The sequence below is a fragment of the Rhea americana genome, unplaced genomic scaffold, assembly GCF_003343005.1.
Source record: "Rhea americana isolate MKP2758 unplaced genomic scaffold, rheAme1 scaffold_195, whole genome shotgun sequence".
Lineage (NCBI taxonomy): Eukaryota > Metazoa > Chordata > Aves > Rheiformes > Rheidae > Rhea > Rhea americana.
This window is the reverse complement of record NW_028186094.1, coordinates 189,331-213,208: the sequence shown is the minus strand read 5'-3', so window position 1 is coordinate 213,208 and position 23,878 is coordinate 189,331. Positions and strand designations below refer to the sequence as shown.

The 23,878-nt window shown below is 44.4% G+C and overlaps 1 protein-coding gene across 5 annotated transcripts in view; it reads right to left on the bottom strand.

Annotated features, from left to right (window-relative positions):
* Positions 1 to 4,889: 4,889 nt before the first annotated feature.
* The window catches only part of HIVEP3 (HIVEP zinc finger 3), a 141,586-nt gene continuing 122,597 nt past the window's right edge, over positions 4,890 to 23,878 (bottom strand). For 4 of the 5 annotated variants that reach the window (XM_085302955.1, XM_085302956.1, XM_085302958.1 and 1 more), the window contains 3 exons: positions 17,805 to 17,903; positions 8,859 to 9,919; positions 4,890 to 6,213 (listed from right to left, as the gene is read on the bottom strand). In XM_085302955.1, coding sequence (XP_085159081.1) covers positions 5,320 to 6,213; positions 8,859 to 9,919; positions 17,805 to 17,903 — 2,054 coding nt within the window. In that variant the 3' untranslated portion in view covers positions 4,890 to 5,319. Of the gene's footprint in view, positions 6,214 to 8,245; positions 8,317 to 8,858; positions 9,920 to 17,804; positions 17,904 to 23,878 lie in introns of all 5 variants that reach the window. The other variant, XM_085302959.1, reaches the window with a different exon arrangement.

The following is a 23,878-nucleotide window of genomic DNA, read 5'->3' as shown; positions in this document are numbered from 1 at the left end:
TTCTTTTTTTTTTTTACATCAGACTGTGCTTTTTACCTGCATTTTTTTTTGCACTGATATAACCATACAGACATTGCAAGATGCAAGTGTAGAAACTGGAGTTAAAATAAAATTACAGGCAAAACTACCAAATTACATTGTACGCTGTACATATTTACAGTACCTTTTTTGGAATGTATTGCCATTTTAAGAACATATAGAAACTTTCTACAGACTATTCCACTTACAGAATACATACACCTTTAGAAAAAAAGGCAAATATTTATCTTACATGAGACCATGTATATTAAATTTGCGTACACATCATTATTATTATTTTTACATTACATTTACTAAAGTGATCGTAAGTGCCATCATATCTCAGTAATGAAAACAGATTGGTTTTATGCCATCAGGACTGATTTTTTTTTTATTTTATTTTTTTGTAAATAATTTACATTACGCTTTTATTTGTAAATACTGTGCAATAGATGGAGATCTTTTTTTAAAAAAAAAAAAAACACATGATGAAACCAACTCAGCAAAAGAAAAAAAAACTATTTCAAGAACACCAGAAAAGGGCTAGATCAAACTATTTAGGATTTTGCATAAAAATTGGAATAATTTCAGTGAATTCCGTGTGACCAAGTATATTGCTTTTTCAGATGTTAGTTTTTACAAATTTAAAAGAAAAAAAATGGGTATAAGTGAAAGATGGCTTAAGGTAAAACCAACTATTTTGTGGATTTATTTTATTTATTTTTTTGGTGGCGGATTATTTCAAAATGATGGGGAAGCGGTCCAGTCGTGTCTGAAGTTACACTCTGATGGAGCTGATGTTCAAAGGTACGAAGAGTGCTGAGATGCTTCAGTCTGGTCGACTGCAAATAGGAACTGGGCACCTAAGACTATCTGCAGTGACCTGCCACATCCCTCTCTCGGGCCTCGGAAAGCTTGCAAGCCCTGTTGGCTTTGACAGGGCTCAAGCGGCATTTTTGACCAACCCATTGCTTTTATCAGCAAGGCTCTGAGCACCRGTTGAGGAGTACAACTTTATAGACCCCCCTGGCTGGAAAATGTCACCCTTAGGAGCAGGTGGTGAAACACATTTCCCTGTCCGAAGCTGTAAAGTCACAGCTACTTCATCATTACTTTTAAGAGTTTCCTGTTGCAATTCTTGGGTATATAGCCAACAACCTGTGAATAATTAGAGTTGACAGAGATCTACTTCAAGGCACTGGGTCATGTTTGGGAGCCAGCTGCTCCCTCTCCTCCKCCTCCCAGGGTCTGCTCAGTCCTGCGAAGCACTGAGCTCTGTCACCTTGATAAAAGAAGCTAAATTCACAYCTAGCTTTAAGCACAAAGAAGTTACTGAAACTCCCCAAACGCTTCGGCTTAACCCCACATATAAGTGCTTTATTAGCTCTCGATATAAGGCTTGGTACTTAACATGATGGCTTCACAGAGTCATTTAACAGCACGGGCCAAGTCCTCCTTGCAAAATGGTTTCTTGGATGCCAGTGCATCCATTTGCCACTGAGTACCTGCATTCATGGGGAGTTATACAAATAGCTTACCAGGGAAGGGAGCATCAGAAGAAGGTTTTGGCTGATTAATCAGCTACATAACAAAAAACAAAAAAAAAACCCAAAACAAACAAAAACAAACAAACAAAAAAAAGGAGCAGCCAATCTCCGGAGGCCATGTGCCTTCATGGACTATAGATTAAGAACCTCTGCCGTAAGAAAAGCAGATCTTATTTTCACCTGCTGATGCAAAGGAAGGATTGCGCTTTGGTTTTTAATTTGCCTGTTTGCATTATTAATACATTCTTTTGCAAAATAATACTGCTAACTGCCTCTGTAAAGAGTCTGGACACGAATAAACTTATCCACCCCTCTGGCACCTGTGGAAGGTAAATTAGGCTTTAGTATCCTTATTTTTTAGACAGAACAGACACCCAGAGTGATATTAAGAGTCGTGACCTGCAAGCAGCTCTTGCCAGGTGTGGCACTCGCTCCTACAAAGCAGCCAGTGGGTGCTCAAAATAGAAAATGCAGCCACCAGGAATAGCTGGTTCTTCAGCCCCACCGTCAATAGGTGCAAGCGGGTTCGGAGCAGAGTTGCCCCGCTCTGCTCCACAGCTGAATCCAGTGCAGAGGGCAGATGTGCTTTGCTCAAGGTGATGCCGTAGTTTCACAGCGGGGCTGGGACGGTGCCTCCCACCATGCGTGCAGCGGGAGAGGTGCCGGTGCCTACGTGGAGGACATCCGTCCTCGGGAGCTCTGAGCTGCCAGTGTGATAATTAGCCCTTATGTATCACTCTTTTTTTGTGTGTGTGTGATCCTCTTTGCCTAGTCAATAGGCTGTATTGCCCCCAGTAGGTGTAGCGTGAAGCACCATTTCACCCCAGCCAGAACTTCTCCCAGCCATGCGAGCAGCCACTCCGCTGAGAACCCAAACCGGGTCTAAACTTGGCATTTTTTTTTATTATTTTTTTGCCCTTCTCCGGAGTTATCAGCGGTCCCCATGTGCGCCCACTCTGCTGCCACCATGGCTGCAACGTGGAGAGGATGGGATGCGAGCGGGGCATGACTTGGGGAGCACCTTACTGCTGCACGGCCCTGTCCTGTCCTCTCCCGCTGGCCGGCCGCGCGCGAAGGTAGGTGGCCCAGCAGCCACAGGCACCACGACCTCGCGGTGGGCACGCTGCAACACAGGCGCAGAAACCTCGACTCATCTTGAGCTTCTGGGAAGAATAAAAAGGAAAGAAAAGAAAAACTCCCAAATCAGGAAGGGAGGTGGGAGGGAAACAACCGTGCCAAGTATGAATAGGTCAAGGATTAAAATACAGTTATGAAAAGAAGTCGAGCAAATTTGATCTAGCCCAAAGCTAATGTCAAACGCACCTAATAAAACCAGGATGCTGAGTGCACAACTGCTGTATTATTTTTCTTTATGTACAGGTTCAATATATATATATATATATGTATATATTTAAAAAAAAATTAAATACAAAAGCTACCGTGGAATAATGTTAAGAGTGTGACAAGGGCATGGGGCAGAAAAGTGGCAGAAGCCAGGAAATCCACGCGTGTCGCTAGATTTGGACAGGTGGATGGTTTCCAKGGATGCTCTGGCAGACCCTGGTTGACCACTCCACCCCTAGGCATCACCATAGTTAAGCATACGCTTAAATCCTATTAAAATGAGTAGGATTTAAGCTAGTGCTTACAAGTTTTACTGAATGAAGCTTCTTTGCTGAATTGAACTCCGAGACCCCGCTCCTGCCATGGGATCTGGCTGGGCTGGAAAGCAGGACCTGCTTGCAGGCTTGGGGCCAAAGGGGGAAACTGGGAAAAGGGGAAACTTGATAAAAGTGCTAATTAAGGTATAAATGGGTTCTGGATATTGTTTTGATCAGTGTCACAACCTTAATGTTATTTCCATGATATCTTCTTTTGTACTTAATTCCCTTTACAAGAAAAGAAAAAGAAAAATCACCGAAGATTATTAAAAAATCTATATTATTTGCCCGTGGAACGGGAACAGTTCATAGCTCATCAAGTCTGCCAAGGAAATATGTTCTCATTCAGGGTTTTATTTATTTTTTTATTTTTTATTTTTTTTAAAAAAAGAGTATTACGTACCCGATAAACTGGAACAGCTCTGAAAGAAGAAAGAACTGGTCCACTGGTTAAATATTTGTATCTTTTTTTGTTGTTGCTGTTGTTAAAATAAAAAAGTATTTGTACAGATTCCATAGACCAGAAAACCCTCTGAAATAGTAAAGAGCCTGCTGTCTATAGGGCAAACACGTATCGAACATTTGCATTTTAAAAAGTGTGTTAACGTGACAGAGAGGAACGGCTCCATTGTGTCTCTCTGTATTTGGTATCGTATCTATTGGCAGTAGAGGCCATTGCTCCGCTCAGGACGGTCGTACTTAAAAATTTGCTCTGGAAAAAGTTACTGCGCATGCATAACAAGCGGATTTCAAGCACTAGCCACTCCGCATTGTAACTTTCTCATYTAAAACACCAAAAAAGGGCCCATCTGCACAATAAGGGCTGCGTGTGCGACATTCTGTTTTAAATAAATAAATAAAAATAAAATAAAGACACAGAGTCASTCGCGAGTTACAGAGCCGCAGTTGGGCAAGCGAGCAGAGCACACATTGCCCCGGCATCCCTCCAGCTTACTGAACCCAACAGCCAGGACCAAGCAGGGACGTGCCGGCAGGGAGCTTGTCCAAAACTTAAAAAAAAAAAGAAAAAAAAAGAAAAAAGAAATACGGAGAAAACCAGTTGCAAGGCTGGCAGTTTACTTCCACTTTCACACCGAGGGAGGGTGTTTACAGAGGGCTTCCAAACCCCAGAAAACAGGGGCTCTCAGGCACAGGCAAGACTTTGCAGGGGCAATGCGCGGGGTGTCGCGGCACGCCGCGCGCCCGGGGAGCAGGCGTGGAATGTCGGGATTAAAGCAAGCACGAGGACGGATCCTCCAGCGAGACACCACTCCTAGCACTGGGTCTACATTCGATACATTCCTATGTTCTTGCAGTTAAATCTTTGAAGAAAAAACATTTTTTATCTTTTTTTTTTTTTTTTTTTTTTTTTTTAGAAAAAAGTGCTGTGATGGGTTTCTGCAGGAGGGAGGGATGCTCAAGATTCATATTTTCATGTTACAATTTCTCTCGCTCTGAATGAATCTCCCCTCCTAAAGCAAGTGCTAGTTTCATTTACAAATTCAGGGTAAACACGTTTTTTCAAATGTAAAGCAGTCTCAACTGTTTAAAGCACAACGATAGGCAATCAGAGGGATGCAAGAAAAAAAAAACAAGCACTTTGCGAGAATTAAATAAAGCATGTAATAAATATGAATCATAAACTTCTGTACACAGGAGCAAGGGTTTGGTTTTTTTTTAATCATTTAATCAATATAAAAAAGTTTTTTTCTGTTTTTGTTTTCAGTGCATCTTCTTCCTCTTAAAATGCTTAACCCTTTCCTTTCTGCATCTCTCAGGCCCATAATAACGCACACCTAAATGGCAAAAAAGACAAGGTCTAACAAACCCCTTTCCAAAAAACTCTAAAAAAATATTCACAGCCTCAAACATTTTTGTACATTTCAAGCAACAAAAGGTATAGAAAAAGGCACAAGTAACTGCATACATGTGGAGATAATACCAGACTGGGACAAAGAAAACCAGGAATCTTCCATGGGTTTGGTCATTCACTAGAGTGCTTCTTATAGCGATGATTATACTAAAGGAAATAGTGTTGAAAATGTCTGTTGATTTTACATAGGAAGCCTAAAGGTGGAACTGATGGTGGAGGCTTAAGTACTTCCTGTATTTTCATCCACCTGTCTTTGAGTTTGACCTAAATCTGCGTGCTCTAAGTGTGGACTGCTCTTCCTGTAGGTTCCCCCTTGGTGACTGGGCTCTCCGGAGAGGTTTCTCCTCCTGACGGAGAACTGGTGGGAGTGCGAATGGCTCAATGAGGGCTCGGAGAGGCAGCCGGTGCTGCTGCTTCTGTCCAACGGCTGGGAGGGGAGATCTGAGATGAAAGTGCAGGATGATTCAAAAGAAGTGCTTGAGCTGCCACATTGCTTCTTGCCCGTTTTTTTCAAGGGTTCTTCCCCACTTGTCGAAGGCTTTGGAGAGTGCTCGTAGTTTGTGCTGGGGCTGTCTGGGGGAGCCGAGCAGCCTGCCTGCTCCGAGTGGCTAGACTCAGCGAACATTTTTACCCTGTATTCCTCCTGGTCTGTCTTTTGCTGAAGCTCACTAGTCCTCATTTTCTCTTCTAAGTAACCACTGCTTGTAAGCTCTGGGGACAATGTGTATTTAGAAACCTTTGCAACTGGGGAGACTGATGCCGATGAGGATTCTCGCGAGACCTGTGGTTCCTCATCCCTTTCGTGAGTCTGGCTGAACTCTGTGAAGCTGCTGCCACCAGATGCAAAATATCCTGCTTGCAGGGACACAACTGAACCAGGCACCAAACTGGGATGGGTACTTGGCCTTGCCTGAACCATCTGGATGCCCCCAATGGGAATCATAGGATACGGGGTCCTCGTTAGCTGCTGTGAATGCAACGGGAGATGGCTGAAGACATTCTCCTCCCCTCGGCTGGGAGCATGGATGTGTATTTCGTGAGGTGCCTGCAAGGGTCTGGAGCAGACGGGCTGCGTGACGCCAGGTGAACATGTTGGGCTTCTGGGTTCTATCTTCTGCATCGGAYAGGGAAAAAGAAACAGCTAAGTCAGTGCAATGCATGAGTTATAGCACTGGTATCATTAATGGACATTATAAGGAWCTGCTGACTGGTTTTGTTGGCACTTTATTCTAATTTAAATGGAGACCAACCAACCAYGGAAGATTTGGACCCCCAACCCTTTAGCGTAAGGAGTAACACTACCCCCAAAATTTGGTTTCTGAGCACAAATAGGCACACGATCTGTTGGGAAAGAGATCCAAGGTTTTGATTCAGGCTCAGCTTATTGTCAGAGTTGCCTCTAACCCACATGCAGAGAATGTCAATATTTCCTGTGATCAGAACCACCTCAGATCCCTTTCAGTATGTTGGTATTCTTAGTGCCTAAAAATAAATCATTTTTACTGCATTTTCTTAAAGCAGCATTACATCCTTACAGCTGCTAATTGCAAAGATGTTTTGAACTGAGTCCGTGGCCCCAGTGATGGATAATATCAACTCTCATTTTTCACAAAGACCCACACTCAGGGTGTGGTCTGCAGAAATCAAGAGTTAAAGATCCTATCATTTTACCTTTTGCTTTTTCTCTCTCAGTACATCACATAGTTTCCTAAACAGAAATGGATTAATTAGTGAGGRGGTTATATCTAAACCTCTAAACAGGACTCCAAGAAGAGGAAACAACAGGAACTGAAATAAACTTTCCATTAAGATGAGGTTCACTATATTACTTCAGGATTTACTGGGGAGCTTATTTCTGAGTGGGACAATGGAYAACCAGCTGACCCTGGCAGCTAGGTCTCTATGGAGAGGTGGCAGAGGAAGACAGCAAGAGAAATGCAGAGAKAGAAAGCAGCAGAGCCACTGAAGACAGCATTTTATTGGGGAGCAGTTGCAAGCCCAAACACTTGCACTTGCTAAATCTCACTCATCCACACGAACTCTTGCAAAATCACCACAAGAATGCTAGGAAACCACGTACAGATCATCTCAACTGTGCAACAGACAACAGAAGGAGAGATTACCTCCTGCAGAAGTGGTGGAAAGAGAGATGGTGAGGGTGAGGTCTGGTGCACAGACCTGGCAGAAGGCCTCWTACTGCAGCTAAGCTAGGATCATATTTAAGTGTCTAAATAATGTATAGGGCACCAGATGTGACCACAGAGCTCYGTGTGGGGATCTGATAAATCCCAGTCTTCTTCTTTTATCTTCATCAAGAACATAATTTTGCAATAAAACTCCAGAGGTCCATCTTGCTGCTGAATGGAAAGTTTCCAGTTCTTTATTGTTGCTTTGGAAGCACATCAGAAAAGCAAACAGAGGTGACTTTGACTATGTAAAAAGAGCAGAAAAATGGGGCAAAAAGGTATGTGTGTGAAAATGTAAGTATAAACGTGGACGGGCAAATAAGCAGAGGTGGAAAATATTGTCTCCTAGTGTGATTTAGGGAGTTTAGGGGATTTGGTACAAGTAGTAGCACTGGACAACTTTCCTGACAGAATATGTTTTGGAGCTGATCGATCAGGATTATCAGTCTGATTCTGTACTTTTCACAGCCCTAAGATTCATCACAAGAAATGAATTAATGGGAAAGGGAAATAGCACTAAAGTAGGCAAAAGTGTTGACCTACAATAACTGATGGTTTCTGAAAAGGTAAGACTACCACGCATACTGCAAAGCAGAAGGAGGGCAGCACCAAAAAGAGGTAGATTATCATAGACACAGAAGAAATACACACTGGGCAGCGTGGCTTTTCTGAGGAAGACCTGGCTCAGCATCTGCCGTTATAGGTCCTCCAGAGGTTGAATAAAGGCCTCTCTCTTCCCAGTGCAGTCCCTAATGGCTCGAGTCTCTCCTCACACCAGTTTCATAGCAGAGCAACTCCAGCAACTGAACTGCATGTTGTTATTTCTGAATGATATCGGCGTAAATTACAGGAGAGTCAGGTACATCAGTAGAAATGGAAGTGGGAGATCTCTTAACGTTCCACAAAACTCGTCGTCTAATTTGCCTGTAGCCGTGGGAGGAACATGAATTTTTCCTTTACCCATAGGATTTGATATGTCCAGTAGAGAGATTAAATAATTTTCTGGACCCAGTGGGMAACACCTCTCTGTGCTGAAGAGAGAAGTGAAATGAAATCAGAGATGTCCAAACAAACATTTCTCAGCAGTTAATCTAACAGAGTTGGCTACATATGTAGGTAGCCCAGGGGTTAGCAAGAGGGTCTAAGACCTTTCATCTTGACTAGTTCAAATCTGGTTCATGTCAGTGATCACTGAATGTGGTTACAGTTCCATGMCAGCTAGTGAATTCTTAGAAATGAATCAGAAATTTGCGGAGAAAAGCCTCTTTATCACAGCTACAGTCATTATTAAGTGGTCATCCTTACTGCTTGTCTCAGGAGGAAGACCAAGACCTGATTCGGTCAGGGAGAGCAAATAATCCCYCAGGGAAGGGATAACTTTACTTCTCCTCAGCTGAAATGGGCAGGAACAGCAAGTGTAAAACCTCTTACTGTTTGCTGTCACTTTCCTCTGGGTCAACTGTGACATCAGTCACAGTTATATCATTACGATAGCTTTTGTGTTGCAACATTCATTAAAAAAAATCAGAGAATGTACTACAACAACTAGAGGGTAAGAGAGGCTGGAACTTACCAGCTTGGACTCATAGAGCTGTATGTTTTTGCCAAAGAACCTGTGAGGTAGAGGCATTGAAGATAATATTCCATGCTGGGCTTTATATGAACTTTGAACTTTGTCATCTGCTGTTGATTTGCTAGTACCAGGCAAGTCCTCTTTCCCAGGGGATGGATACCTAGGTGACTCTGAACAGCCTGGAGACAACATCTTCTTTAGAGATATATATCTGACCGATGACATCTCTCTGCTCGGAGATGAGTGCCTCACAGGGGAGACTTCTCCTTCTGGTGGAAAGTATGTTCTTGGGGACAACTCTCTTCTTGGGGAAAGATGCCTGCTGGGTGACAGCTCAAGTCTTGGTGAAACACATCTCAGTGGAGATGCCTCCCTCCTGGGAGAGACACGCTGGCAAGGAGACAATCCTCTCCCTGGAGACAGGCACCTTAGAGAAGACAGTTCTCCAGTTGGCGAAAACCGTTTTGGCGAAGTTTCATTTTTGGTTAATAGGTGCTTTCTCGCTAGCATTGGTCTGCTGCTGCCACCACCTCTGCCAGAGTCCTGGCTTGGAGACCACCTTTTTCTTGGGGAGGTGTCTTTTGAGGTTGACAGGTCCATAGCTAAGGACATCTGTGGCCTTGTGACAGACTCTCTTTCAGCAGAAGCCAATTGTTCTGTGGAGGTCAAAGCTGGTCTGCAAAGACTCAAGAAGCTATGGCACACAGCAATGTCACTGCTGTCTGCTGACCACTTTGTTTCAAGCCCTGAGGAGGAGGCCTGGTGGCCTTCACCTACTTGTTGGCTGCTGGAAACAGTTTCTTGGGCTAAGGACAATGCTGTTTCAGTGCTTTCCTCTTGAGAAGACAGAGAGCCACCTGAAGAGTGCTTTGGGAGGGTGGTGTGTGTGACTTCTGGCAACTTTAAAGGTGGCTCATCTTGGCTCTCCTCTTCCTCCTCMTCTTCATCATCTTCATTGTCATCATCATCATCAGATTCCTCTAGGTCTGAAAACTGGTGTTCCTCAATTGGCTCAGATCCCTCCCGCCCCTCAGAGTCCTGGAATAGGTCTTCACTGGTTCCTGAAGGAATAAAAAAAGAGAAAACAGGGAGAATAAAACACACATACAGAGACCTGCTTTGAATCCTGCAATCTCATCCTCTGTTCAAGCTCTGCTCCTGATGATTCTAGTTCTGATTCATCGCCTTGACCTCAGCGGGTCCCATCACTGGCACCAAATACTCTAACATAATTTTGATTCTAACCATTGCTCTGTCAGCACACTCAGCCATYAGTCTCTGTTTCTTATGTACACCTTCACACACCATGCCTGCCTTTCTCTAGGAATGCAAAAAGGCTTTCTTATTAGATTACCAGAATAGCAGCACTATCATCCTTTGATGTGCTTTTCTATGACTATTCTTTGCAAGGGTGACTATGACACATCTATATCTGCCAACTGTTGGGAAGGTTGCTGGAATAACTGCTCCCATTCTCCACRTTGAACCTTATCCTGTCTGGATTATGTGACATTTGAACAGAGCAACCAGGACTTCTACTTAAAAACAAGCAAAATTTTTGAAAGAACCTTTGTGGATTTTCCCCGTCCCTCATTTTGATCAGTTCTAGCTATGCCAAGGACAGTTCTTTGGAACGGAGGCTTTTCCTGTGTATCTCTGGAATGCCTTGCACAGTGACGCTTTTGCCACATCAAAATCATTGTTAATAAGAGCTTGCATATGGCTYGCACACATGTGGAGTATACAGAAAGCATATTCCAAAGGATTTGAAATATCACAATCTGCAGGTAAAAATACAGTATCTCTCTCCTACTTAAKAGCCAGCAAAAGCTTTCGGAGATCAGTACCAAGCTCCCAAGTAGTTCCATGCTAGCTAACCCTCTGCTCTACTCTCTGCTGTGAAACTCTGCATCTTCCCATGCCAGATGTGCAGTGATAGAGACAAATATAAGCTCAGTCTAAAGAGGTCCATCGGGAACAGCCGCTGGATGTCACTGTAGCTCAACAGAATTGCAGTGTCAGGAGAATTTTCTTCAAGTTCCCACTGTTAAGGAGGGGCTAATAAAATATCAATTTTTCAAACTCTGTTTGTGCCAAGCACCAAGACGATCTGTGCAGTATTGCAGGGATGTGCCTGCTCCCCACCCTTGAGCAAGGAGTGCTGGATGCTGGTTCGACACCCATGTGAAGCAGGGTAACTAATTGCAGCATGCTGGCCTCTCTTCCTAGTCAGTTCAGCCTAGGACACTATTTCTTATATGATGAACACAGCATTCACTGAAACAGTTTTCCATTTAGGGCTGCCATCCATCAGSAGGACAAGCAGGAAGGGAAACTAAACGGAGTTAAAGTTGAGGCTGGACCACACCTGCCTGCAGCAGGCAGGGTGGTTTTTCAGAACAGGACTTGGCCACACAGTGAGAAGTCACTGTGATCTATGGATAAAAAGCCTAATTCAGTTTACTTTGAATAATGGGGCCTTACTATTAAATGTTCATGAAGTATTTGGCAGCTCAGATACYAGTGAAACAAGACATGTATTTTAAGCATGGATGATTATTCGTCCAAGAGTCAGACTGAAATGCATCTTATTTGCTCCCCCTGTTTAGAAAATATCTGTTAACTGGTCAATGAAGCAAGATTAGACCTACCACAGAAATCATACAGTGTCTAGTTGAAGTCAGCAGCCTTCTACCAAGAGGCTGACTTGCATTGTGAAATGATTGTATAATGATGGTGTGTGCTGGACCCAGGATCCAGTGGCGGGTTATTTGTGAGCTCCCAAAGGAACTGAGCTCAGAACAAATATTATTCCAAACGACCGGTTCTCCTAACTCCAGGACAAACCCTGCACATTTCTTGCCTGGAAAGGGAATGATTTTTGCTACCAGATCTGTGAGCTAGTCACTGTTTGGTTTTTGGTTTTGACATCTTTGGGCTTAGGGACAGACAGACAGCTACAGCCTCAGCCTCTGCTTCTTRGTTTCAGGCCCTGAGAGCTTTGTCCTGTGTGGTCTGCTCAGACAGGCACCGGCACAACAGACAGCAAGGTCAGAAGTACACAGTAAGGGAAACGTGAAGCCAGTTCCACATAGGGAAGTTGTTTGGATTTGCCACACAGGAAAACAGTTCAGTGAGTCCTGGGACAGCCCAAATGGCGTTTGCTTTGGCCTCCTCGTATGCTCCTAGTAGATAGAAAGAAAGCTCAGACCTGAACCATGAGCCCTGGCTTTTTGCAACAGAAATACATTTTGCTGAGCTAATGGGGAGAGAAAGGGCAAGTAAGGAGAAGAGAGGGAGGGAGGGAGAAACGGCGGAAGGAAGGGAGGAAGAAACGAGTGAAAATGTGCCTGGTCAGTGACATTATCTGAGGGCTCTAAACTCCATTTCATTATTCTGTGCTCAAATCTCCTTTAAAGTAGCACCCCCTTCTTTCACCTGTACCTTAAATAGAAATAACCCCCTCCCCCCATCATTTGAAATATAGCTCCAGTTTAAAATAATCCAGAGAGTTTTAGGAACCACTTTTCCTTCTCCCTTTGCCTCAGGCCCCCCAAGGAAAGCACAMGACTTCCTGCAGTTGTTTGTTTCACATGAAAATGGTCATTTTTCAATTAAAACAGTCCTTGCTAGGCTCTGTTCTCATCCTCTTCTCTAGAGAGGAGACAGTCTCTGATTACACAGGGGAATGCTCTTTTCCAATTCACTACCCTCAGAGCAGGGGAGGCATGATGCAGCTGTGATCTCTAATTTTTCATGCACCTCTCTGCCATTTCTACATTCTTTTCTCATCCATCCACATAGCCCCAACCACTACAGTACAGAATATGATTTTCTAACCCTGTTCTTGGCTGCTTTGTTTAGTATTTACTTGACATTTATGAGCAATGGGCYTCCTTATGCGGGAAATAAAATAACTGAAATTTCAGCAAAAGTCCAGTGTTAGCTGTAACCAGGTAAAACACAAGACGGATAGAAAGAAAGGAAACATAACTCTGACACCAAGCTTTCCTATTTTCACCTTTCTGCATTCCTTCACGGCAGACTGTCCCCTTTATACAAACACAAATGGTCTTCATCAATGGGAGGAAGTGGGGACTGTATATTTTTTGTAATTCTAAAATTACACGGATTGCTTGCATAATGCAATGAAGTCCAGACAGCTAAATACATTCCAGCAAGCAGCCGTGCAGCCAACAGCAACAAAAAGAGAGGATTCCTTTCCGAAAGCTAATGGGATCCTGCCCCTCTAGAGTCTAGGTAGGTCCTTTCCTTGCTGGGCTTAGCAGGTGTCCAAGAACCATGTGTTCATTCACAATTAGTCAGAGACCAATGATTTAATGATGGTGAGAAGGAAGGTCTCTCAGCTGACAGTCCCACCCTTTCTGCKAAGCACTTTCCCAGCTGACCCAGGGCTGAAAAGCAGACCTTTCGTAGGGCTTTTGTTTTAGGCCTATTCTTTCAACGAGACCAAAGGCTGAGCCCAGCTCAGCCTTCTCACCTGCTCGTCCTCCGTTCTCATAAGCAGAATGCTCCCGTCAGCTTGCCTTGAACAGCTTCCGAACAGCCCGCACAGCGYGCTGCTCACAACGCTCTACTATTAACCCTGCATGAGCCTGAGAAYGACCGACCGAACAAAATCACTAACGAGAGCATTCCCCAGGACTTGTGCAGCAAGCCCTCGCAGTTCTGACCTCAGAAGCCTGCAATTATGTGTAACATAAATAGGATTTCTGACTTGCAGGTTTTCAAAAGTGACACTCAATTAATGCGATTCATTAATTCTAATTGGCTGTAATGGAAAGGTTTGAGATAAGAGTTGTTCCTTTCAGAGTCATGCAACTRGCATTTCAGTGGCCACTTTCCTCTTCCCCTATCTAGCTTTGATCCACAGAAGAATCACCTACAGGTAATATAATAGTAGGGAGAGATTTTCAGAGGCCTTCAGCTAATCAATTATTCTGAGTGAGTTCAGAGGCTGAAGGAGTCCTCCAGCAATCTGATGCTGGAGCAGCCTTCCACTGCCTCGCACCACGCTTTTCGCTTGCGGTGGTTGCTACAAAATCCACRACTAGGTTTTCTTTTGTCTATGCCCTCCTCCCCCCACAATAAACTTTGGCAAGGCCACTGTCAAATACAGAATGTCTCTGCCTAATCAAAAGGCTGCTTTGAAGAGCAGAACAAAAGTCAAGAGTACAATCAGCTTTAAAAGGAAGAAAATCATCCCTTTAGGCAGAGTAGCACATTGGCAGCCAGGTTGGATATCCTTAACCCTGGGGCAGCTGTCTCTTCTGCATGGCCTTGGACAGCCCYCTGTCCATCCCTTTTCCAAGCTGCTGCAAAGCGCATTTCATTAGCATTTGYGCAGAGAGACACGTTACGGGTTGTGACATGCAGACCAAGACGTTTTCTGCCCTAAGCCTCTGCCATGCAAAAGGTTCTCTAACATGAAAAATCTGATAACGCTATTGAGTCCATATGAGAACAGGACAGTGCCTCTGTGACCTGAGACATTTTAGGAAAGTAACTCAGTGAAAAGGAGAGAGACATCTCAGGAAAGGCACCAGGGAAGTGGACACGGGTTTCTTACAGTGGCAGTGGAAATGCTGCAGGGCTCTGTTTCTTCCTTCCAYTTCCTTGCTCTCTGCCCAAGTGGCTGTACCTGGCCCAAACCTGAACGTAAGCCTGCAGCATAACACACAGGAAAAGAGTGTACTGTTGCAATGGGAGATCACTGGGTGTTTGGGACTCATTAAGCAGGGGGCCTTCCTAGATGTCTTCTACAGGTTCACTGCTGTCAAGCTGACAATGCTCTGTTAAGGTCAAACACAATCTTATCAGCCTTCTAAGCCACATTTATCCCTTAACAGTGACGCGAGCCTTGCAGCCAGCTGGCACGGAAGAGCCCACCTCTGCACTTCTTTGCCTCTAAAACAGGGTGATCACAATCAGTGCCCCTTTGGGGAATGGTCCCTGGCCYATGCTGATTCCCAAAGTGTGCTCAGTAGATTTTCGACAGAGTGGTAGTTGGCCTGGACCAGAGATACATCAGGGACTGTTCCTACAGTTTAACCCTTGAGACAACTGCCTGCAAGTGCCTGCAAACGCTCCCCAGCACTGCGTAATTAACTGGTGTCAATACAGCCTGAGGATGCAGTACACTGGGAGAGCAGAAGAGGAAAGCAAGGATAGGCTGCACAGTGCAGCTGCTCTGAGTTTAGATATCCAAAGCTGAGATGTAAAGCACCTTGGAGGGTCCCAGCAGCCAGGCTGCGCAGCTACTCACTGCTTCCTAAGCAACCTGTGAGCGCACAGGTCCAGGGGAGGCATAATTCACGCAAATGCACCCTTTCCAGCCCTGTGAACCACCTTCATTATGCACCAAGATCTGCCTTCCACGAAGCAGGGAAAGCTACAGGCTGTAACAGAGAGTGAATTCCCTYTCCACAGTCGGCTCGTAAGGAAAAAGCTTAGTGATTTTTAATTATCTATGAAGCAGGAAGCATGTCCATGTCCCAGGAACCTGCCCCTTTCCCAGTAAAGCCTCTGATGGACTAGACCTCAGCAGGGGACCGGAGTGATAAGCGCTATTTGTTGTTCCTGCCGAGTTAACATTCCCTGGCTCACAGCAATGTCTTCAGAACTTGCTTAGCTGATGTTCACTTTATAAAAATAACTGTGGCGCCATGTGTTTTACGAAGTTCATGTTAACCCATTGTCAACAAACCCTTGTGGGCTGTGGCAAAATGAATCCCAGGGACTGGCGAAGCAAAATTGTTTGGGGTGAGACAGGGGAATGGAACGGGAAATGGGAAAGAACAACACTAAAAGCAGCCACAAGAGCTACTTTCATATTGGGATTTCTGGGGTGGCAACCAGGATGGGTCAACAGTGTCATGTCGAGGCTGTAGGGCACTGCAAACACAGAACACCACAGTGCTCTGTGGCACTAAGTATTTTATCCAGGAATAAACATACTGTGACAGAGACAGACCTGTACTCTTACAGCCTCTCTTCCCTCTATAGCTGGTGTGTACAGTGTTTGCTATAAATGCAAACGACCTCCTAAATACAAATGCAAATGACCCAAAATTACATGACAACTTGAGATCTGCTACCCCTAAGGCTTCTTCCCAGTCATTCCTGCACTGAGGCTCCAATCCAGAATACCCAGGGCCTTGCTAAAGGAAACAGAATAACAATCATAAAAACATCTAACTGTTCCCAAGAGACTCATAACCTAACCCTTCACAGCTGTCGGACTGCAGGCTCCAATAATTTGGATAAAATATCTTTTTCTAACTCAAACAGCTAAGTATACATCAGACTTCCCCATGTTCCTTCAKCTCCCAGCTTGGAAATCTTTCTCATCTTTCCCCCAACATTTATGACTTGAGACCAGAGGCAGAAGTTTTCATGGTCACCACATTCCTGCCAGCTGCTACCCAGCCTCACAGGAGGAGATCTGCTTCTTGGGATGACTTCAGTGAAATTCAGCTACAGATACCAGAAACCAGGGCAGAAATTATTGAACCAGAGAGTCATTTGTACTTCCCAAAAAACAGATTCCTGAATTTGCAAAGCCTTATCTGTGTGTGTGTGTCTTTGTGCATAAGCAGATGAAAGAAATAAGCAGGTGARTCTGGGTAAATATATTTTCTTGTAAAGCATTCAGAATAATGCCATTAAATGTCAGAATACCATGTTTCTTTGGTAACTTTGGTTCTTACGGCTCTTTCCCTACTGAGAAATCTTTMAGGTCGTTACTGAACTGGGTGGTTCACCTTCACCCTACACATGAAAAAGATCTGCTACATGCACACCTGKGAAACCAAGGGGTGAAGGAAGCACTGCTCCAAACCACCCATACCGCCATCCTGGCTTTGCTGAGGCCTCCATCAGTAGTGCAGGGTCCAGGGTAGACCCATCTACAGAGATAGGAACAGCTCGTGCACACACTAGTCCCTCCAGAGACAGTTCTAATTTGCACTGGCAATTTAGTATCTCCCAAGAGAAGCCAAACACAGCAATGTCAGCAAGTCCCTGGAAGATGATCCTCATGGAAACATCCTTCTTTGGAATCCCTTTCAGAAGGGAGGGATCATCTGAATCATTAAAACTCCTGTATTGCAGGAGTGCACCTCCTCTACAAGAACATCACCCCAGTCTCCATGGGTCACACACCTCCCCTGCACCCACAGGGCTGGTCAGGGTTAGCCTGGAGTATGCTAGGGCTCCTCTGTGCACTGCACACTACGCCTAGAAGGAATGGCACAGAGAATCAGGGCAAGCAGCACATGCACTTGCTCACATCCAAGACTTCAGTTCCAGTAAAATATGCCATCAGATCCTAACCAGCCAGGCACCAGGACTGATCTTTTCTCCTTCACCCAAAAGACAGCACTTACGGCAGCAAAGGGGCATTCACAGCCTCAGGTGAGTTATCTTGGAGGCTTCTGGTTTCTTCTCTACAGTCAGGAGAGATACAGGCTTTTCCAGAGCAGAGCAGTCCAACTTCTGCTCTAAACCACCTTCCAGAGAGACACGAAATACCAAGAAGCACCTTCTCACTACACAGACCCACTATTTATTATTATATATGTAGCCCACATGCACAGCGATGGGATAAACACRGGATGCACCCTATCAGTCTATTTGCTCGTCTCTGTCTGTAGCCTGCAGAAATACTTTCAACAAACATGCACAAATCCCCACAGCAGGGAGACATGGGCTCTCCTACTGTATCCCACRGAAGTAGCCTCCCAGAATGATGCTGTAACTGAATCAGTGCAAGCAGATATCCCCCCTTCAGTGCTGGAAGGAACCTGGGGTGAAGAAAACCCACTGCATGTATTTGGCAGGACATTCTGCAGAGCAATTCCCCTGGCTGAATTGATACTGCCCTTTCCCAGCAGCAACAGGAGAGTCCAGAAAGTTAATTTTTACCTTCTTCGGCTTCCAGATCCACCAGTGAAGATACCAACACGCCCATCTCCTGACATTTTTTGCTGTGGGCCTTTGACTTCATATGTTTAGTCAGATTCCCTGCAAGGAAACACAACACACATTTTTGTTAAAATGGCTTCTTTTTCTTTTTTCTTCCTTTCTTTTGCAAGCACGGGAGCAACAAACTAACAATTTGGCTCAGAACTGGACAAAGGAGGTTATCTGACTCTCCCAAAGCCACCATCCACTGCCATCRGATAACCCATGACTTGAGGCTAAATACTCCCTTTAGTTTCTTTCCTGCAGGAATGAAGTGGAAGAGASGGGATATTGGTGGGGTAAAAGGGCTGTCATGCAAACTGAAAAAAACAGCTGGGGTACACATTTCAGGTTGGGAGGAAGAAAAGTCCTGGATTGCATTGACTGTGGTGGTGCAGCAGAGAAAGAGTAGGAAACAAGGGAAGCAAGGCAAGCTCCTCAACACAGCTCAGTCTGGCAATACCACCCAACTAGACCCAGTATCTGGGGTCACCTGCCTAGACATGAGGAGGTCCTTAGCATGAGGGACTGAGGGCAGACTGGTAATACTAAAATGAATGTTCGAGCTGACAGCAGCAGGGGGAAGGAAAAAGCCTGAGCTGAAGCGGGCCTTGGCTGCCTCTGCCTGAACAGCTGGATACAACTGTAGATAAAAGTAATTAGCAGGGCTGGCTGGGAAATGCAATTTCCAGCCTGAATAACATATCGAGCAGGAACACTGGGGAGCAGGGAACCCCAGGGAGGCCGCAGACTGCCGGGGGGCAGCCGGGCAGCCCAGGAGCTGGCAGGGGACCAGGCAGCCCAGCCTGCTGCACACCTGGTTATGCTGACAGCTTCGAGAGAATCAGGGCATTCTTGAAAAATCAGCATTTCTTTTGCTGGAAAAATGTTCCTTCTCAGAATTTTTTTAACCAGTGCTAGTACTGACTCAGCCATATGGGAACATGGAGCCGAAATCATGCCGAGGGGCACCACTGCAGCCGCCTCCAGCTGCCTTAGATGGCTGAATAGCATGGATGCTCCAGCATGCACTGAAGAGCCAGGCAAAAGGACTCAGCTCCTCCGAGCGGAAGAAGTCACAGATACTCTCCGAGCTGCCTTGTGCACCAGGGTCTGGCAGCACTAAGAAAATGTGCTGAATGCTAATGAGGTGTCCTTGGGGCCGGGATGGAGCGAGCAGCCCCTGCAAGGGAGAGCAGTTGCAGTCCAGGACATTGGGACATTCACTATTGCATGGAGACAGCACAATGTGATAACCCGTGGACTTGTCAGCCTCACAGCAGGGACTAGCTGGCTCCAACCTCTTTAATTCTTCTAACCCCCAAATTACAGGTAGATTAACCAGGCAGTTATTAACCCCACTTATASAAAAGCGAAGCTCAGAACACGGGGGAAGCTTTAGGATGGGGAGAATACAGATAGGGCAGAAAGAGAGAAAAAAGAAAGTGTAGGAGAAATAAAGGAGAAAAAGTCTCTTTTTTTTCCCCCCCTCATCTTTCCCTTTCCTCTCCCACACCTCTCTACAGGATGAGCTGATTACTAATAAGAAGAAATAYGGGCCTTTGCTAAAACTTTCAGTGGCTGCTTACTTTCCCAGGAGCTCGCTAAGCACCCCAAATCCACTGCAGCAATATAATGTGGCATCAGCCTTCCTGTTAGCTAACACTTGCAAGCAGTGCTGAACATGAGGCTTGTTTTTCTCACAAAAATTTGAGAAAAAATAAATTTTCACACTTTATTATAACCTTCAGCTGAGGAGCGAGGTCCCTCAGCTGGTCTCCTGCAATCCAGAGAGTCCCCTGGTCCCTGAGCTGGGTGGGAGTATAGAGGGCCTCTATCAATCTCTCTTGCTGTTGCTTCAGTTAGTATAAATAAATAAGCAACTATTCATTGGAGCAGAGAATTACCCRTGATGCCCTCACAGCTCAGAAGAGTGCCATAACTATCTAGCTACCAAGTTAGTCTCTCTTTAGCCCATGAATTATTTATTTAGCCCATTTTATACAAAATGGAATAGCTCCAACAGGAAAGACCAAGAAAGAGAGACAAAGGCCGACTATATATCCTTGTGTATCTGGCACCCATCTAGGATGTGGCAGATGTGGATTCAAGTCCTTGCTCCAACGGATATTTAATAATTTTTAGCCAGCATAACAGTTCCAATAGGAGAGATTTATTATTTTTAAACTTCATGCCTAAATACCCTTAGCCTAGCGGTTAGGGCACTCAAACAGGATGATGGGGCCAGCTTGGCTCAGGTCCTTGTTCCAAGTCAGACCTCTCTATAACCACCTTTGACCAGGAGTTCTGTTGTGAACCCAAAGTAGTGCAGTCCGACAAAAACATGTTCTCATATGGGCTGTTTTGGTTCCAGTGAATCAGCATTTTTTAAAAAAGGAAAACTGTTTCACCAAAAAGTATCCAACAAGTTCAATTTGCAACCTCATGGAACTGGAATTTAATTTTGGACCTAAATACCAAAAAGACAAACTGACTCAGTTTGTCAAAATCAAATCTTGCTGCTACTGTCCATCACTGTCCAGTACACCTTMCTGACAAAGATGATCTATCTTTGCTCAATTGCTACAGCAAAATCCCTAACGGGATACCTGCCACAGATGATACACATTGCAAACAAACCTGAGTAAATACCCTGTGTGAGCAGGGGTTTATTTGTTAAACTAYAGTCTGTGGTACCCTGGGAATCCATCTGTGAACCCCATGGTGGGAACAGCAGGGATGGGAGGTCCGCTGAGCGTTTTGGTGCCACTTCATCTCAACACAAGCACATAAATTCCCTGTGGTACACACTTTGGCTACATCAGAAGTCATGTTGTTAATTCGTTGGGAGGCTGCTTAATGCAATTGTCCATTTGGGGCAATACAGCAGCCACCTCGTGCTTGAGGAAGGACTCTAGTCCTCGGAGACACACAGTGGCCAGCTTTGGCCACTTTGTCTGAAGGCTGGTTATGCACAAAAGTCCTTCACTGMCCCGTATCAACGGGCCCCCTTAGCTCTGGAGCGGTTCATGGTGAACAGACTCTCTTTTCTGTACTACCGTGGGATCAGGGCAGACACAGAGGCCTCAGCTGGCTGCTTCAGCAGCCTGCAGCTCTCAGTCCATTGCTTAATTTTACCTCTGCTTTGGACTCAGTTCCACCTTGAGCAAACGTTTGGCTTGACAAGCTCTGTCAGAAGCCATCAGTGTCATCTCCTCCTCCTTTTTTTTTTTTTTTTTTTTTTTTTTTTAACTAGAGGCAGCTGTCCTGGCTTCTTCTCTTCCTTCCCCATCCAGGCTGCCTGAATGGACATGAGCTGGTGGGCACTGCACAGACGTCACTGAAAATCTCTGCATGAGTGAGTTTATGCTAAATATCAAAGAAATAATTCATAGTAAGTGTTACTTTCTTTCTGCTTCTACTTTCTTTTCCTTTTCTTTCCATCTTTCACCCTTGTTTGGTTAATAAGGTAATATCCACACGCGCCGATGAACAAGACAGACTTGCAAAGCTATAGGTGCAAATCCCACTGGGTGCATGCAAAACTGGCAGTATACCCGTGCCCAGCTCCCTGCAAACAGACAGGGCTGAAGTGTGCTCTCTTCATAGAGAATAAAGTCCCCAAAAATGGGAATGCCATTATCCTTTCAGAGATGGGAGACTCAGTGAACCAGATTCTCATGTGATGTAGGTTTGCATCATTTCAAGAAAGTTAAGCACTTGAGGCTTCTTTACATGAACCGAAAATCTGAGTTATCATCTGGGGAGCAATTTGGAGGACAATGATATTTATCTTCTCAGGGTTCTTCTTACAGTCTGTGGTTTTAGACCCCTTAATTAATGCTGGCAGGATTAAATGCTCAAGTCCTTCAGCAAATTTCCAGTGATATCAACTCTATTTTGTCTAAATAAAAGCTGAATGTGAATCCTGTAAAGAAGGACTCTGAGGAACTTGTTGCTTTACAGACTTCTGGCTTCCGCATAAAAATGAACAAAAAGACCCATAACATTGCTTCCTTGGAAACAGTGAAAAAATACATTTGAAGAACTTCTCCTAGAGACTAGCAGGCARGGAGGCTGGGATTAAGTAGTATAACAGTTATATCGAATCCTAGGCAGGTAARCCCTTTCTGAGGATTATTCACCAGGAAGTTCCCAGATTTGAAATAAACTGGCTATATGTAAATAGAACCGGGACTGACTGGAAATGGTGACATTCCCCCAACTCTTGCTACATATCAGAGCACTACATGCAGTAGCAGCTCAGAGATGTTCTCGCTCATTATGGCTGCTTATAGCTAGGTATTACTGGCTGCTTAAGCTCTTCTGCTGCGGTGAGGTTTTATTCTGGACTTAAAGCAGCTTAAATACTTGTGTTGTTTTGAGAGCACTAAAACTCTAGTGTCCCACAAGCATTTAAAGCAGCTTAATAGGGGCTAGAAGCAGTTACCTATTTAAATTACAAGAGGAAAATTCATTTTTCGGAATACCTGGTTACCGTAATTTAAAGGTTGCAGAGTTAAAGTGAAAAGTAGRGATTGAAAAAGTTGAGGTTTCTGAAACAATTATCTGGACCATACTGGTCATATACAGTATTTGCTATCTCTCCTGTTAAAGGTAAACAATTTAGCAACAGTAACAACAAAAACCCCAGCAATCAACCAACTGCATGGTCTCTGTGTCCAAGGTGACTTTGTGATACAAATCTTTACAGCTTTCCTGGACTTTATTTTCATACTCTTCATATTCAGTTATTTTCATACTCTATTAAAGCAGCATGCAAGGAGAACAACAGCGATCCTGTAACTACCAGCCTTCTATTTTGCTAAGAGAATGAAGCACATTCACATACAGAGGATTAGCARTAGGACATTACTAGAGTAATACTCTTAGTCCCAGACAAACCCTCGACACAGGCCTTGTRTGTGTGACTTAAAACTTTGCACAGGCCTTGATTTAGGTCTCTACATGGAGATAATGTGCCCTGTTGAGAATCTGTAAGAAAGAAAGCCTTGATTTATACAATCCATAGGGCAAAAGATTCCAAGTTGTTTAAGTTTTACTATTATCTTATACACTTACTGACTTTAAGATTAAAGGAGAGACTTTGAACATCCAGTCTGCATGCCTGACTCGATACAGGCTACAATTAACCATCTTCTGGATTAAGCTCATCAGTTTGTGTTAGATCAAAACTAATCTTCCAGAAAGGTACCCAGCCTRGATTTACAGATTTCAAAATATAGGGAATTAGCACATTTCCCTCTGAGGCTTGTTCTGAGGCTTAATAGCTGCACTGTTTAAAAAAATAACAGCTAATATTTCACTCAAAATTGCCAGTCTTTGACTTACAGACCTCATTCCTCTTCTACCTTTTCCTGGTAAATTAAAGAGCCGTTTTGCTCACAGTGTTTCTTCTCATGTCTGGACCACTGGGTCGTTTTCTGTTCCCAGTGACACGTCTCACGCCACATTGCGTAAGGGAGCATGCAGCAAATTCCTGAGGATAACTCTCTTTCCTCACCACATCCGAGCCCTGTGAAATCCCGAGGAAAGGGGGGACAACGGCACGTTCCAGAAGCGGTTCCACAGGAAGGCTCAGATCCTTTCCATCTTCCCAACTGTTGAGGAAGGGCCCCAGCACTCACAGAGTTCAGGGACATTTTGCAAATCTATATATCAATCTGTCTGTTATAACAGCAGTTAATTCTTTCAGAGCTTTCAGCCAGTTGGACCTGCTCTGTAGTTTCCAGAGGAGGCTTAGCAGAGCGCTGAGTCTGCTACAACAGTAATAATAATAAACTGTACAGCCATAACCTTGCCTTTAAGTGCTGTGAGGGTAATGCATTTAATATATTAACATGTTCAATAACCTCAGTGCCTGTCATGTGCTGATTTAAGGAACTGCAAACTAATTTATTAAAGGAGGACTATGGCTGAGGACATGAAGAAGTCTGGTGTCTGGAAACTGTGAGTGGACTAGACTATCAAATGGATATCTTCAGCCAACAGGCAGTGATGTCCTTYACATGAGC